At 39.5% G+C, this 16,165-nt stretch overlaps 2 protein-coding genes and 1 long non-coding RNA gene across 3 annotated transcripts in view; 1 reads left to right on the top strand and 2 right to left on the bottom strand.

Annotated features, from left to right (window-relative positions):
* Window positions 1–11,516, bottom strand: part of LOC140334894 (uncharacterized) — a 16,749-nt gene extending 5,233 nt beyond the window's left edge. The window contains exons 1-2 of the long non-coding RNA XR_011921641.1: window positions 11,458–11,516; window positions 10,286–10,348 (exon numbers count right to left, since the gene is read on the bottom strand). This is a non-coding gene — a long non-coding RNA (uncharacterized lncRNA). The remainder of the gene's footprint in view (window positions 1–10,285; window positions 10,349–11,457) is intronic.
* Window positions 1–16,165, top strand: part of LOC140334885 (uncharacterized) — a gene marked incomplete in the record, with an annotated part of 307,753 nt that overhangs the window by 116,670 nt on the left and 174,918 nt on the right.
* LOC140334700 (uncharacterized) overlaps window positions 14,425–16,165 on the bottom strand; it is a 25,419-nt gene continuing 23,678 nt past the window's right edge. The window contains exons 6-7 of the mRNA XM_072416941.1: window positions 15,726–15,764; window positions 14,425–14,471 (exon numbers count right to left, since the gene is read on the bottom strand). Coding sequence (XP_072273042.1) covers window positions 14,425–14,471; window positions 15,726–15,764 — 86 coding nt within the window. The remainder of the gene's footprint in view (window positions 14,472–15,725; window positions 15,765–16,165) is intronic.

Raw genomic sequence — 16,165 nt, 5'->3', positions numbered from 1 at the left:
GCTCGCTGAACACTGGGCCTTGTGAGCCTATTAGTTCACCTGTACTTAGGCTGCACAGGCAGGAAAACCTGGATATGAACCAGGTAGTCAAGGACTCTTCTTATCTCTTCCTCACCCGAAACTGGTTTTCCAGTTTTCCAACACTACTATAAAAAAACAATCTTTTCCTGGAGCATTTAATTAGCGAAACGCCTAAACCATTGTAAACACCCTTGCACACCTTCCCAATTAAGGGAACATCCAATTGCCTCATGTGATCAGGAAGGAATTTTTTTCCACTCTTGAAGAAAATTGCACCAAGGTTTTATTTTGCCCTCCTCTGGACCAACTATGTCCAAAGGATTTTGTATCTGGGATATGTTTATTTCCCTAGTAGTTGAACTTGATGGACCTTTGTCTTTTTTCAACCTGACCTTCTAACCTGTAACTTCCTGCTCTGGTCTACCTTCACAGAACTCTATCGGCATGCGCTCCAGTATCATCATGCATTTTGAAGTGAGGCTTGCCAATCGGATGGCATCTCGGTCGGCACAGATGTTTATTCACTGCTAAATATCTAATATCAATTAAATTAATGTCCATTTACATGTGTGTAGATAGGAATTGATAGGTGGAGACTTTATATGTGATTCATATTAAATTTATATAACTCTTGGTTATATTTGTGTTAAATTGAAGTAAATTTACACTTCAAAAAAAAAATTCTTTGAATTTAAAAAAAAAAATGGTAGAAAATGATTGTTGACCAACTCTGCTTTGTCTGGCCTTTCACCCCAATGATTTAGTTTTGGTGTTCAGTCATAACATTCCCTTACACAAACCCTCTGATCCTGATGCTTAATAGAATAATCAATAAGATTGCTCTGTGAGACTCTTCCAAGGTTTCCCTTGGTTTAATTTGTACATGCAGAAAACATTAGCTATCTCAACACCATCCTCCTCCTCTCCACTGCCTGTCTCTTTCCAGGGAGACTCAGAATTAAAGACTAATTACATTTTTGATTCTTGTTGAATCCAAAAATCCCTTTAGTACCTAATTGACCGGAGGGGGTATGGGCTTGAGTCTCTGAATCAGGGACCTGCTTGGCAGGTTTATGCCGATGAAGTGGTTTGCCAGTTTCATGGCATACCCTGAAAACTCCCAGGTGGAGGGTTCAGGGCCTTCTTGTAAGGGTATGGTACTATCAGCACTAGTCCTGCTGTGCCAGCACAATCTTTGGTACTGGGGATAAGCAGGAAGGCCTCTGACAGTCTTGCTAAAACTTCCTCAAACTTCCGGTGGATTCGCAAAATTTCCGCAATCGATTTTGCAAATTACACTAAAGTCAATGAGCTGACTTTAAACATTAATAGCAAGTACCCATACATGTTAGAACCACCAAATTTGCTAGGTAAGTGTAAGAAAACAGTGGCAACAAGGAAAAAATACTACAGTTAAAAACGACCTTGAGGTTTTCCAGATAATGGCAGGCAAAGTGATAGCAGGCAAATAGTATAAAGTGTAAATCCTGTTTATTATTAATAATATTAATAATTGCTAACTGGCATCATGCCCTGCATGAAATGTGTTAGAAATGCCACCCATAAAGTTGTGGACTAGTAGTGCAGTGACAGTTAAAAGGATGGAGGACCAGAGACAGAGCGTGGGTCAGCGAGAGCAGTAACAATGTGTGACCTCTGGTCAGCTATTGCCAGGGAGACTGCATTGGTAAGAGTCATGGAGAGTGGGTGTAGTACATCGTCATTGCCACCCAGAAGTGTACAGTTTTAGTGAATGGAGTACTGGCAGACGGCAGCAACAGCAGGAGAAGGAGGCGGTGATCCCTGAGACAAAGCGTAGACTGCATTGGTAGCTGGCATCTCGAGCTGGGTGTAGTGCATCATCAATGACACCCAGAAGTGTTTAATATAATTTTATTGAAAGGAGTACTCACAGGTGGCAGAAGCAACAGCATCAAGAGGAAATTGTTCTGGTTTTTTTGATAGATAGCAAGTGGGATCAGAATAAAATACTGTAACTGTATTTTTTTGAGAGAAATACAGAATTTTTCTGGCTTTTTTGATAGATAGCAAGTGGGATCAGAATGAAATATCAGTTTTTTTTTTTGGAGAGCAGGACTGAAATGTTTCTGCCTTTTTTGCTAGATAGCAAGAGGTAGCATTAAAAGCTGTGTATTTCAAGATATACAGAAGGCTCCTAACCTGTCCCTGTCACAATGCACTTCTCTTCCTGCTTCTCTCCCTCACACAGAGCACAAGATGGAGTGACTAACCCCTCCCTCCTTCCCGTTATGTATGCCTGTGCTCAGATCTCTCCTGATTGGGCTGTTGGGCCTTGCTGTGCATCCTGGGAGCAAATGAATTACTCCCAGCCATGCCATTCCCACCAGAAAAAGTCGCCGTTCCCGCCACCTGCATTTTCGACCCGATTCGCCTCAAGATCGAATGTACAAATCTTGCTCACTCATCCCTATTTGTTATCATACCATGTTGAGGGACTGTAAAAATAAAGGAAAAATGTGCTGAAGAATAAGAAGATGAATGCAGCCACCACACTCTGGTAATCTGAAATATATGCAGTATATCATTTTTGTTCTAATGCAGGGGTCCTCAAACTTTGTAAACAGGGAGTCGGTTCATGGTCCCTCAGATTGTCGGGGGGCCGTACTATAGTTTGAAAAAAACAGGAGAAGATTCTTATGCGCACTGCACAAAACGTATTTATTGTATAAAAAACATGAAAGAACAATACTATATGCACAGCACACTTGCCGATCATTTTAAAAAAAGTGATGTTTACTTTGCTTTAAAATTGCTTGAGATTATTCCTTTGCATGGAAAATGCACATAAAAATTTGAATTTTCACTGTGTGTATTGAAAATGCAAATTTATCTTGCATTTTCCATGCAAATGAATAATCTGAAGCAATTCATTAATTTGCTTCTTTTTATACACCCTACCCTACACCCAACACTACCCCACACTTTTTATTAATAGGGCTGCTAAAAAAACTTTCTCAGTGTCTGCTACCTATCACTCACTGCTGCCTTCATACATCGGCTGGATCACACTGCAGCACATGTGTACATGATCAATGTGCATAGCATGTTCATAATTTTTACAAATGTACATTGATCATGTACATTTGTCCTGCAGTGAGCAGTGAATGAAGGCAGCAGTGAGTCTCTGCTCTACTCATACCTTCTCTGCCTGATGGCTTCAGCCCGACAGCTCCAGCGTTACCCCGGCAACAGTGGTGTCACGTGACCGGGTTCCCTGGAGTGAAGATGGCAGGCAGCCAGAGCTCAAGCAGGAGAAGCAGCCTGGGTGGCCGGGGGGGCCGGATGGAGAACCTCAGCGGGCCGTATTCGTCCCGCGGGCCGTAGTTTGAGGACCCCTGTTCTAATGTTTAGGTACACTTTAATCACTGAAGTAATACACAACATGGTCAGAATAAAAGACTTACCAGAAGGAAAAAAAACTGTTTCGAAACCTAGCTCTTTCATTCGAGTTATATTAGATGGGGATCCTAGAACCATAAGAAATAGATCAATAAACATAAGGCATTCATCAGTATTTACAGTATTTAGTAACATATTCTAATATTTTTACAGAACAAAAAGATTGTTAAACCAGAAAACTTATCTTAGATTTCTAACAGTACAGTGAGCTGCCTATGACGCTCACATAGGGGATCACAAGGCAACAACCAGTAAAGGAAGCAAGAGGATGGAGGGCAAACTTCAGGCATCTGTCTATTCTTTATTAGTAAATTGCCCAAATAATAAACAAAATAGCAAAACAGCCAGCTCCTGACTAACTTACTTGGTATCCTTGTATAATCGAAGTAAATAAAATTCAAATCAACTTATATAAGTAAAAAATGGGGCAACTAACAGTCTCTGGGAATTTCCTTTTGCAATGTTCTTTGTGCTCTTTGTTCTGCAGCCTCCAGCTACTTACTGGATACAGAGCTCGCTGAACACTGGGCCTTGTGAGCCTATTAGTTCACCTGTACTTAGGCTGCACAGGCAGGAAAACCTGGATATGAACCAGGAAGTCAGGGACTCTTCTTATCTCTTCTTCACCCGAAACTGGTTTTCCAGTTTTCCAACACTACTATAGAAAACCAATCTTTCCTGGAGCATTTAATTAGCAAAACCCCTAAATCATTGTAAACACCCTTGCACACCTTTCTAATTAAGTACTGTGACACCCTGTCATGATACCCTCAGCCCCTCTTCCTACCCCCTTCAAAACTGAACGCATTCACCCCCCTCCCCACAGGTCTGTAGTTACCTCGTCTGAAGCCTGTGACCTCCTATGCTATCTACACCTGGACAGCTAATATCTAGTGATGGCCCCTGCATGCTAACACTCCAACAATTTGTATTGAAGGATATCTTGAATTATTACCTATTCCTACTGCCAGATTTACTAAGTGAAAATAAAGAAAAAGGCTAAGGAAAAGAAAATTATTGTGGCCACCTCACCCAGGGCCTGGTATCCTTTACAAACTAGAACATTCTTCTTGAGTTTAATTACTCTTTAGGTATAAAATTAATATACATCATGTTCAAAATGAAAGGCTTACCGAATACTTTAAACTTTTTTTTCCATCCTGACCTTCTTTTCCCATGTTTTGTAGATTGGGCTAAAGAAAGCAGAAAAGAGAAAAAATACAAAAAATGATTCAATACTTTGGGGCATTTAGCAGTACTTACTGACACATGCCAATAAATACAGAGAATGTAAGAACTGGTAAACGAAAAAAAGTTGAAGAGGTAGAGGGTTTTTTGGCATATATATTGCAATTAGATTTTATGATTCAGGTGTTTATGGTGCACATTAAACAAGACAAGTTCATCTAGTAAACAGCATGGACATTTGTAGGAACATTTGTCCACTAAATGTGGGGATGTGTTACAGCATTAGGTTTAGAGGCAAGATCAGGAGAGATGTCCAAAATTACTATTAATTACTATTTATTAAATTAATTAGTTTGTTAATTAATTCTCCACATTTAGTGGGGAAGGTATTGTGAGGGTTTGTGGGAATACATCAAAAGTTCTTGTAGCCCGACGCGTTTTAACCTTGTTGGCTTCTTCAGGGGAGGAAAAGATTCAATGTCTTGTAATGAATCCAGTAGTAGATTAAGATCATGAAAAATAGAAGAGTTAAGTGGTCAGGAATGTGCCATACATTTTCAGTACAAAGTTTGGTACAGGGTGGAACTTCTTCCTATTAGTTAGTGAATACTTGAGCTTCTCCCAGCTGCATTATACCTATAAAGCAGGATCAAAGTCGTAAGCAGATAGAACAAAACTGATGTGGTTGGTATATGCAGCCGTACACTAGGATTTTACCAGCTGGGCTGTGGAAAAAATGATGGGAGAATAAACAGGCTGGAAGAGGTGAGCCAAGCTCTCTGTAATAAAGGGTAGGGTAGTAGGACTGTTATTAGAGGTCAACCAGATGGCATTGTGTGGGGTTTCACTCTAACAATTAAAACATCAAATATGTTTATTAAAATACTAAAAAAAAGATACAATTGAATTAAAAAAATGTACATAACATTGGTCGCAGATAAAGTTTGAAGGTTTTCAATGGTATTTATTTGTAAAATCTGACACTTTTCGCAGAAATGACCCATTTCTTCAGGTAATAAATCACATGCAGAAAACTGGAAAAAACTGGAAAAAACAAAACAACTGGAAAACAAAACAGTGTTTTGCAATATATATGTCAGTAAAAACCACAGGCAAACAAATTCATGATCAAAAAAACAGTATTTACCCTTTAACTGTTTAGTTAGATCCAGGGTAGATCATCCCTTTTAGCAGAACCCAACTAAACAAAAGTCACTTACCTTACTTCCACAGATCCATTGGTTCCTCTGAAGCTTTTCTGGACTGGGTCCAGTGTCGTCCAGTTTTCTGCCTTTATCCTGGCACAGAGGAAGCTCCGGGCATCACCCTCTTCTTTCTGCTTCTTCCAGCTTCTGGCTACATCACCCAATCTCACACTGCACAGGCGTGAAATCGGGTGCCATTAAATGGAAAAAAAAGAGTGCCGATCTCACTGTGCATGCATAAAATATGCGTTTTTCCTTCTGTGTATTCCTGCAACCAGAAGCCTCCTGGGATAAGTGACATGGGTATACCAGAAGGCTCTGCTCTCTCATTCTGTCTTTATTGCCACATAAATGGATAAACTTTTTTAGTATTCATTAACAGTTTTGATTGGACAACCCATTTCCTAAAGGTCCAAGCTATGTTGGGTACTCCAAAGGAAGGCTGGATTTACAAAAAATCCCAAGAAGTTTTCTATTTGTAGTTTAAGTTTTTGAGGGTTCACTCTTAGGACCTTCTAAGAGGATGTTATAAATCCTCAGTAAAATAAAGTTCCACCAGTTTGGATTTTCCTGAAGATTGCTGGATACTACAGTTTCTTTGTTCCCCATTATGGCACTTTAGCTGCACTTTTTACTTATTTTCTTAAAGACAGCAATTCAGAGACAGAAAATTGGTGGATAAATCAGAGTTGAAGGATCTAATGAATGATGGACAAGAGTTTCCATGGTGGGCATTAAGGATGAGCCTCTGGCATTCTCGCAAAAATTTCCTCAAACTTCCGATGGTGATGCAAAATTTTGGCAAACTGATTTTGCGGAACCTTTAGAAGATCGAACTATCAGAAATTATAAGAGGAGGATTCACAGGGGATTCACAGGAATTCCTGGTAATCCTCCTGTTTGCGATCCCTGGGGTACGTGTTTGCAAAGTTATGTGAAGATGTGCAGGTGGCAGACCCAGTGGTGGCAACTCTAGATGTTACTGCTACCCCTAACAGCCGGGAGAGCAGCACATCTAGTAGCGGTGGGGAGGGAAATGCTGGAAGGAAAAGACAATTGGTAGTCATAGGGGATTCTATCATCAGGAGGACTGATAGAATAGTTTGTCACCTGGATCCCTTTAACCGAATGGTTTGCTGTCTCTGGTACCAGGGTTCGGCATGTGGTGGACACAGGGGACAAACTACTGGGAGGGGCTGGACACGCCCCAGCTGTCTTGGTCCATGTTGGAACTAATGACAATATAAATGGAAGATGGAGGATCCTTAAAAATTAGTTTAGGGAACTAGGTTTCAAATTGAAGAAAAGGACCTGCAAGGCTTTATTCTCTGGAATATTACCTGTGCCATGCGCAACACAGGAAAGGCAGAGGGAGCTTAGGCATCTAAACCCATGGCTTAAGTCCTGGTGTAGAAGGGAAGGGTTTTGGTTCATAGAGCACTGGGCTGACTTTTTATTGGGGTACAACCTGTATGCCAGGCATGGTTTGCACCTAAATGAAAGGGGGTCTGCTGTGCTAGGGGAAAGATTTAGGGGAATGGTGGAGGGATATTTAAACTAAGACAGAGGGGGGTGGGACAGTCAAATAAAGTGGCAGAAAGGTTAGTCAGGGGTCAGACACTAGTGGAGGGTGGATTGGGGATAGTTGGGGGGCTATGGATAATTGTAAGGAGCTTCCCATGTTACAAAAACATTGGATTGTGCAGTACCAGTTGTACTGAAAAACAAAATAATTTGGCAAAAATGGTGGTAAAAGCAGCAATGGTTTAAAGAGCCTGTTCACCAATGCTAGAAGTCTAGCAAACAAGATAGGGGAGTTGGAAGCCGTAATGAGTGAGGAGAATTATGACTTAGTTGGTATTGCTGAATCCCGGCTTTGTTCTTCACATGACTGGGCTGTCACTATTCCGGGGTATACTCTCTTCCATAAAGACAAGAGTCAAAGGAAAGGGTGGTGGTGTCTGTCCGTATGTGAGAAGTGAGATAAAAGTTAATGTGAAAGAAGAAATTGCGGATGGAACAAGCAATGAGATTAAGGCATTATGGGTGGAGTTGAATGTGGGGTTGAAAAAACACAAAATAAATGTTTGGAGTCTGTCATAAGCCCCCCAGTGCTAAGGAAGAAATAGATGGAAAAAGCAGCAAAAACTTGTAATGTTTTTGTAATGCACGTGGGTGTGGACTCACTGTGCCGCTGACTGGGTATGCTGTGAAGGGGCGTAACAAAGCCGCTACCTGGTTTTCAGTAGAGCCTCTGATGGTGAGGATAGGCTTAGGCCACAGACTATCTGCCAGGTGCCACTCCAGAGCAATCCCCAGGTCAATGGCTGCTGACCAGAGGGGTCAGGGCACTCAGTGCAAGCACACAGGGGGCTTGTGTGGCTTGGAGGGTATGGGTCAGGAGAGGCAGTAAACAGGCAAAAGTCCATAAACAAGATCCGAGGTCAGGGTCAGACAGCAAACAGACCAAGTCAAAGAGTTCAGTAAAGAAGATCCGGTACACAGCAAAGCAGACAGAAAAAGCACCCTTGCACTAGGAGTTAGACACGCTAAAACCATGAGATTGCTAAGACATCTTCCTGTAGTAGGAAGCGTCTTTAAATACCTGCAGAAATCCAGCTATAGGCTGTTGAAACAGAGGGCTGTATGTATTGCCTCATAGATGAAGAGGGACACACCCACGCCAGCTCAAACACCAGTGCAAGTCACCAGCAGGAAGGACACACCGGCATGGAACACAGGTAGTGGGGGTTACACTACCTGCTCCCGGCGAAGTCAGTATTGCGGCAGGAGGGAAAAGAGAGGACCCGGCCCCCGTGCCTGCGATTAGGGGCACCGGCACCGGCGTGGCCTGCAGGGCTAACAGTTTTAATCATGGGAGATTTCAACTACCCTGACATTGACTGGAGTAATGGAACAGTACAGGAACAGCAAAAGGTACATAAGATACAAGATAATTTTATGGTTCAGTTTATAGAAGCCTCAAGTAGAAATGATACTCTGCTAAACCTAGTTCTTTCTAACAATGCAGAGCTTATAACAAATGTGTATTTAAAAGAGAATCTGGGTACCAGTGACCATAATATGATTTCATTTAATGTAAGCTGTAAACAGGAAGCAAAAATAGGAAAGATAAAAACATTACATTTTAAGAGAGCAAATATTCCATTATTAAGGGCGTCTCTCTGTGACTTGGACTGGGAAAGATTATTGTCCTCAAAGAGCTGAGCTTGGTTATTTTAAAACCAGTATTTCTAATTTTTAGAGAATCTTTAATCACTGGCACAAAACCAATGGTAAAAGAGGCAAAAAGGGAGCAAAGTCATTACCAGGTAACTACAGACTGGGAAGTTTAACGTTCATAGTTGGAAAGATCCTAGAGAGTTTGATAAAGAAAGTTCAAGTTGTCAAACAAATCTCCAGGTAGACAGTGTAAACAGGTAGACAGTGGAGTTGGAGTAGCAGTTGATATAGTGTACTTGGGCTTTGCAAAAGCATTTGACACTGTACCCCCCAGATGGTTATTATGCAAGTTAGGGTCAATAGGTTGAGAAAAGTCAATCTGCAAAGAGAACGGGATTAAAGACCTCATCCAGAGAGTAGAGATTAATGATTCATACCCTGAATGCTCTAAGGTTTTTAGTGGTGTACCCCAGGGTTCAGTGTTGGGACCTTTCCTGTTTACATGTTGTGACACCAAGGCAAGACTGGCGGTGGGAGGAAGATATATTTGCCCAAGATGAGTTAATTATGAGATAAATTTGCTCAAGATTCCTCTTTTATGTGAGGTATATTTGCCTAAGATTCCTTTGTGAAGTAGCAGGTGGAAGACTCTCACCTGGGAGATAATTAATGAAGAAGCACTGAGGGTGGGGATATAACATAGAGCTAGAAGCTCAGTCAGTAGCTTGGTTTGGATAGACACAGACAGGGGTTTGTGTCAGTGCAGCTCTATTTGGAGAGACACAGACAGGGGTCTGTGTGAGTTAAGCTCTGTTTGGAGACACAGTCAAGTGAACTGTGTGAGTGAGCTCTGCTGGAGACACAGACAGTCAGTCTGCGAGGGAGCTCGGCAATTACTTAATAATTATATTACCTTAAATAAACTTAGCAGATGGCTATAAAATGTGTTTCCTGGCTATTCTTTAAGTTCTATTCACATTTTACAAAACTACATACTTTAGTTGTTTTCACTGACAACATCCACCCACTGGTTCTTTTAACCCCTCTATCCCCAGCAACATTTTTGACTGTATTATGCAGAATATCAATGTGAAAATAAAAGAGAAATGTGCTGAAGAAATAGAAGATGAATGCAGCCATCACACTCTGGTAACCTGAAATTTATGCAGTATATCATTTTTGTTCTAATGTTTAGGTAACTTTAATCACTAAAGTAATACACATCATGGTCTGAATAAAATACTTACCAGGAGGAGGAAAATCTGTTTCTGAACTTAGCTCTTTCTTTCTAGCTTTTGTAGATTTGGATCCTAGAACCATAAGAAATGGATCAATAAACATAAGGCATTAACCAGTATTTACAGTATTTAGTAACATGTTCTAATATTTTTACAGAACAAAAAGATTGTTAAACCAGAAAACTTATAACTTCTTAGATTTCTAACAGTACTTGTGAGCTGCCTATGATGCTCACATAGGGGATCACAAGGCAACAACCAGTAAAGGAAGCAGAGGATGGAGGGCAAACTTCAGGCGTCTGTCTATTCTTTATTAGTAAGTTACCCAAATAATAAAACAAAATAGCAAAATAAACATTATCCAGCTCCTGTCTAATACACTTGGTATCATTGGATAATCTAAGCAAATAAAATTCAAATCAACTTCAATCAAATCAATCAATCAAATCAACAAGTAAAAAAAATGGGGCAACTAACAGTCTTTGGAAATTTCCATTTGCAATGGTCCTTGTGCTCTTTCTTCTGCAGACTCCAGCTACTTACTGGATACAGGTCTCTCTGAACACTGGGCCTTGTGAGCCTAATAGTTCACCTGTACTTAGGCTGCACAGGCAGGATAAACCTGGATATGAACCAGGTAGTCAGGGACTCCACTTATCTCTTCCTCACCCGAAACTGGTTTTCCAGTTTTCCAACACTACTATGGAAAACCAATCTTTCCTGGAGCATTTAATTAGCAAAATGCCTAAACCTGGGTGCATTGTAAACACCGTTGCACACCTTTCCAATTAAGTACTGTGACACCCTGTCATGATACCCTCAGCCCCTCTTCCTACCCCCTTCAAAACTGAAAGCATTCACTCCCTCCCCACAGGTCTGTAGTTACCTCGTCTGAAGCCTGTGACCTCCTATGCTATCTACACCTGGACAGCTCATATCTAGTGATGGCCCCTGCGTGCTAACACTCCAACAGTTTTTATTGAAGGTTATCTTGAATTATTGCCTATTCCTACTGCCAAATAAACCAAGTGAAAATAAAGAAAAAGGCTAAGTAAAAGAAAATTATTGTGGCCACCTCACCCAGGGTCTGGTAACCTTTACAAACTAGAACATATTTCTTGAGTTTAGATACTCTTTAGGTCTAAAATTAATATACATCATGTTCAAAATGAAAGGCTTACCTAATCCTTTAAACTTTTTTTTCCATCTTGACCATCTATCCCCGTGTTTTGTAGATTCGGCTAATGAAAAAGCAAAGAAAAAAAAAATAATTTAATATTTTGGGGCATTTAGCAGTACTTACTGACACATGCCAATAAATATAGAGAACATAAGAACTGGTAACCAGAAAAAAGTTGAAGAGGAAGAGGGTTTTTTGGCATATTTATTGCAATTAGATTTTTTGATACAGGTGCTTATGGTGCATGTTAAACTAGACAAAGTTCATCTAGTATACAGCATGGATATATGTAGGAAAGTCCACTAAAAGTGGAGACATGTTACAGCATTAGGTTTAGAGGGATAATCAAGAGAGATGTCCAAAAGTACGATACAGAGTTTTTCAGCCACAAGTTAATTAATTAGGCGATCTACATTATGTTAGGAGGGTATTGTGAGGGTTTGGGGGAATTCATCAAAAGTGTCTTGTAGCACGATGCATTTTAACCTTGTTGGCTTCTTCAGGGGCGGAAAAGACGCAATGTCTGGTAATGTATCCAGTAGTGGAGGAAGGTCATGAAACATAGAAGAATTGATTGGTCAAGAATGTGCCATGCATTCTCAGTACAAAGTTTGGGACAGGTATTGGGCGGCACTTCTTCCTAATAGTTAGTAAAGACTTGAGCTTATCCCAGCTGCATTATACCCATAAAACAGGATCAAAGTTATAATCACAAAACTGATGTGGTTGGTATATGCAGCCGTATACTAGAATTTTACCAGCTGAGCTGTGGAAAGAATTGGAGATTAAAGAGGCTGGAAGAGGTTAGCCAAGCTCTCTGTAATAAAGGGTAGGGTAGTAGGACTGTTATTAGAAAGGTGATATTAACCAAAATTGCAAACCACTCGGACTTTTAAGGTGCAGTCCTTTATTTATTAAAACAATTTCATTTGATTAATTTATTAATTAATTTATTAATTATTATTTGATGTTAAAAATGAAAATTAAATTTAATTAATTTATTAATTATTATTTGATGTTAAAAATGAAAATTAAATGAGTATCCACAATGCCAAGGTATGTGTAGTACATTAATTTATATTTTCATAAGGGATGTAACAACCTTTATCGTTCTTTCTAAAGTAAAGAAATCACATGGTAAATTTAACACGTTTTGTGGTATTAATATAGAACCACTTCTTCAGGAAAACAACACAATGTCACTCTGAAATATTAACGTATTAATTGTAAATGTGTAGTAAACACAAAATAAGGTCCAAAGGGCTTATATATTCTCTGAAAGAACCAGATGGTATTGTGTGGCATTTCAATCTAACAAATAAAACATCAAATAGGTTTATTAACCTCCCTAGCGGTCTAATTCAGTCCGAATTTCCATGCAAAAAGTGGTACAATTTTTTGCATGGAAATTTGTTTTTCATTGTAGGCTATAATTCTTAGGCATAACTCACCAATATTTAATACATTTAATAAATGTAATAATAAACTTTAAATAACAAAACAAAAATCTGTTAAAAATATTTAAACATGTAGTGTACAGTGGCATATAATATATATATATAATATAAATATGTATGTATTATATGAATATTTACTTGTAGTGGACTCAATACAGCTATTTGATATTGAATCCAATACAAAATTATTTGAATTTCCTGCCAATCCTCCTGTTGGCACCTACGAATACATTAACATTACCGGGAAACCCGGACATTGGCCCTGATTTATCAAAGTTCTCCAAGGCTGGAGAGAATACACTTTTGTCAGTGAAGCTGGGTGATCTAGCAAACCTGGGATGGATCTGGTCCAGGATTGAAAACATTTGCTAACAAATAGCTAATGACTTTTAGGAAATCCATTGCAGGTTTGCTGGATTACCCAGCGTCACTGATGAAAGTGTATTCTCTCCAGCCTTGGAGAACTTGGATAAATCAGGGTCATTGTCTCTGCATTGTGTGTCTGCAGATAGAGGAGCAGGACATGTCCCCTGGACCTGTGGGGACCAGCAGGATGCAGGGGGACAGCAACAGAACAAGTTAAGTTTTTTTTTTTAGTTAAAAGCGACCCCGAGTGTGACTCGGCAATACCGATTTTTGCCTTGAGTCAAAAAATGATACAACTGAACAGAAAAATTGTACATAACATTGGTCGCAGATAAAGTTTGAAGATTTTCAATTATATTTATTTCTAAAATGTGACACAATTCATGGGAATGATCAATTTCTTCAGGGAATAAATTACATGGAAAAAAAATGGAAAAAACAAAACAGTGTCTTTTAATTTATATGTCAGCAAAAACCACACCCGAAAAATTCATGATCAAGAAACAGTGTTTACCCTTTAACTGTTTAGTTAGAGCCGGGGTAGATTAGCCTCAGAAATAAATAAATTACCTCACTTCCACAGATCCCTCGGTCCTTCTGAAGCTTTTCTGGATTTGGTCCTGCGTCGCCCAGTCTTCTGCCTTTATCCTGACACAAAGGAAGCTTCGGGCATCACCCTCTTCTTTCTACTTCTTCCAGCTTCTGGCTACATCCCCCAATCTCACACTGGTCAGGCATGAAATTGGGTCCAGGGTCTCCTGTGTTTCCTGTGCCTCAGTGGCCTTTGTGTCACTTCAGTCTGTCTCCTGGATTCCTGGCTGTTGACCCCTGGCGTGTGACCTGAACTTTCTTGCTTGCTGCTGTCTCGACCCTGGTTTTCCTTGGCTATCCTTCTGCATTGTGATTTGGTACCATGCTTTGCCCACCTTGGTGGCACAACGTGTTCACCATCAGAGGCTCTGGAGAAAACCCGGTTATTGCTTAGACTCTGCTCCTTGGCCCTTCTCAGGGCTTACACCACCTGTGTACATGTCATAGCGCCCCCTAGTGGTCCTGTCTTTCCGTGTGTGACACAGACCATGATCCTTTTAATTAGGTGTTCCAAAACCAGACAAGACAGGACCAATAAAAGGATCAATAGATGGTTATTGGCCCTTCAGAAAACGTGTGGTGTGACTTAAAAATGCTGTTTCTGAGATAAAACAAGAAAAAGAAATTGTGGAATGCAGTCCAATCATTCTGGGCTGGAATACCTGTACACAGGTGACAGAAGTTGTTGGACTGCATACAACACAGGTGTGCAGCAGTTCCCGGACACAGAGGTCATACAACTAAATACTAGTTCAGCGATTCAAAGCTAAACAAAACATTTTCCAGCTTATACAGCAAATTTGAGTTTGTAGAGAAGAATGCAAACACTGCTATTATTCTGAACAGTGTAAAATTCTCTTTTCTTCACTTTCTGTAAAGTAATAACACACATTTGATCAATTTTTCTTGTTTTAATTTGGAATAGAATGTGCATAGAGTTCCAAATGCATTTGAGCGTATGAAAATAAAAGCTATTTGAATTTTTAGCTTTATTCACTTTTTAAACACACTGGAATCATTTTGAACACAACTGTAAACATTTTCTATTGATATTTGACTTTAATGCATTCAGGCTTAAGTTTTTGGATTTTTCCATTTTTGTAAATAACAGATTGATTTGCACCAAAACATTTCACAGTGCACAGTTGTCACAATTTATTCTAATCCAGAAAGTAATTTTATGAGAATAAGGATCAACTGCCAATCTGTTCGTGATATGACATATGACGAGATGATCTAATGTAGTTTATTTAGAATATGAATCAGTTAAACCAGAAGCAGTTATAGATGACGTGTATAATTATGACACAGGTATTTGTCTTAGATCTCTGATTCCTTTTCAATCTGAATCTGATTGACTGGAAGGGGCATGGTCTAGAGAAGTGGAATTGGGAGGCTGGTCCTATTGGTAGGTTTATGCTAATGAAATAGTTAGCCAGTTTTATTTCTCCCACCCCATAAATCCCTAAGTAGAGGGTTCAGGGTCTGTTCCCTTAAGTAGGGACAGATACACTTGTGCTGTGTTAGCATAATCTTTGTGACCATACCATGTTCAGGGGATTTGCAATTAGCTCAATGGCTATAAAAATATTTATCCTGACTAAACTTTAATTTTGTTCACCTAAAAAATAATTTTTTTTGTTTGTTTTCACTTCACTTCATCAGTTCTTCACCCCCCCTCCCCCCAGCACTATGAGTGAAAACACTGTAGGTGAAAATGAAGGAGAAAATGACTGACGAAAAAGAAGGGAATGAATTAATGCCTGAAATACACAGTATAAAATTTGTGTTTTGAAGTTAAAGTACAATTTAACCACCAAAGTTATATACATCATGTTCAGAATGAAGGACTTACCAACAGCGCTTTGTGAATGTGGCTTTTTCCGCAAAAAACCTTTAGATTGAGATAATCAAAGTAGAGAAAACAAAAAAATTTAAGGTATATATCAGTATTTAGTAACATTATTCAGTTAATGTTTTTTTACAGAACATAAAGATTGTTAACCACCCGACCGATAACCCCGACCTTGGTTCGGGTCTATCGATTTTACAAAAATCGATAAACCCGAACTTTTCTCCCTATCTAAATCCCATCACTTACCTTGTCCCCGCTGCGATGATCCAGCGTCGATCGCAAAAAAAAAAATACTCACCTTCTCTTTTTATGTTTTATAAAAAAAAATTATTATTAAATTTATAACATTTTGGACATATTTCGGTGAGTTATGCGGTAATTCGGTGAATTATAAGTAATTATTGAGTAATTCGGTGAATTATAGCCTACAATCTAAAATA

This window comes from Pyxicephalus adspersus, chromosome 7, assembly GCF_032062135.1.
Source record: "Pyxicephalus adspersus chromosome 7, UCB_Pads_2.0, whole genome shotgun sequence".
Lineage (NCBI taxonomy): Eukaryota > Metazoa > Chordata > Amphibia > Anura > Pyxicephalidae > Pyxicephalus > Pyxicephalus adspersus.
The sequence above is the reverse complement of the archived record's forward strand: the minus strand, read 5'-3'. Positions and strand labels throughout refer to the sequence as shown.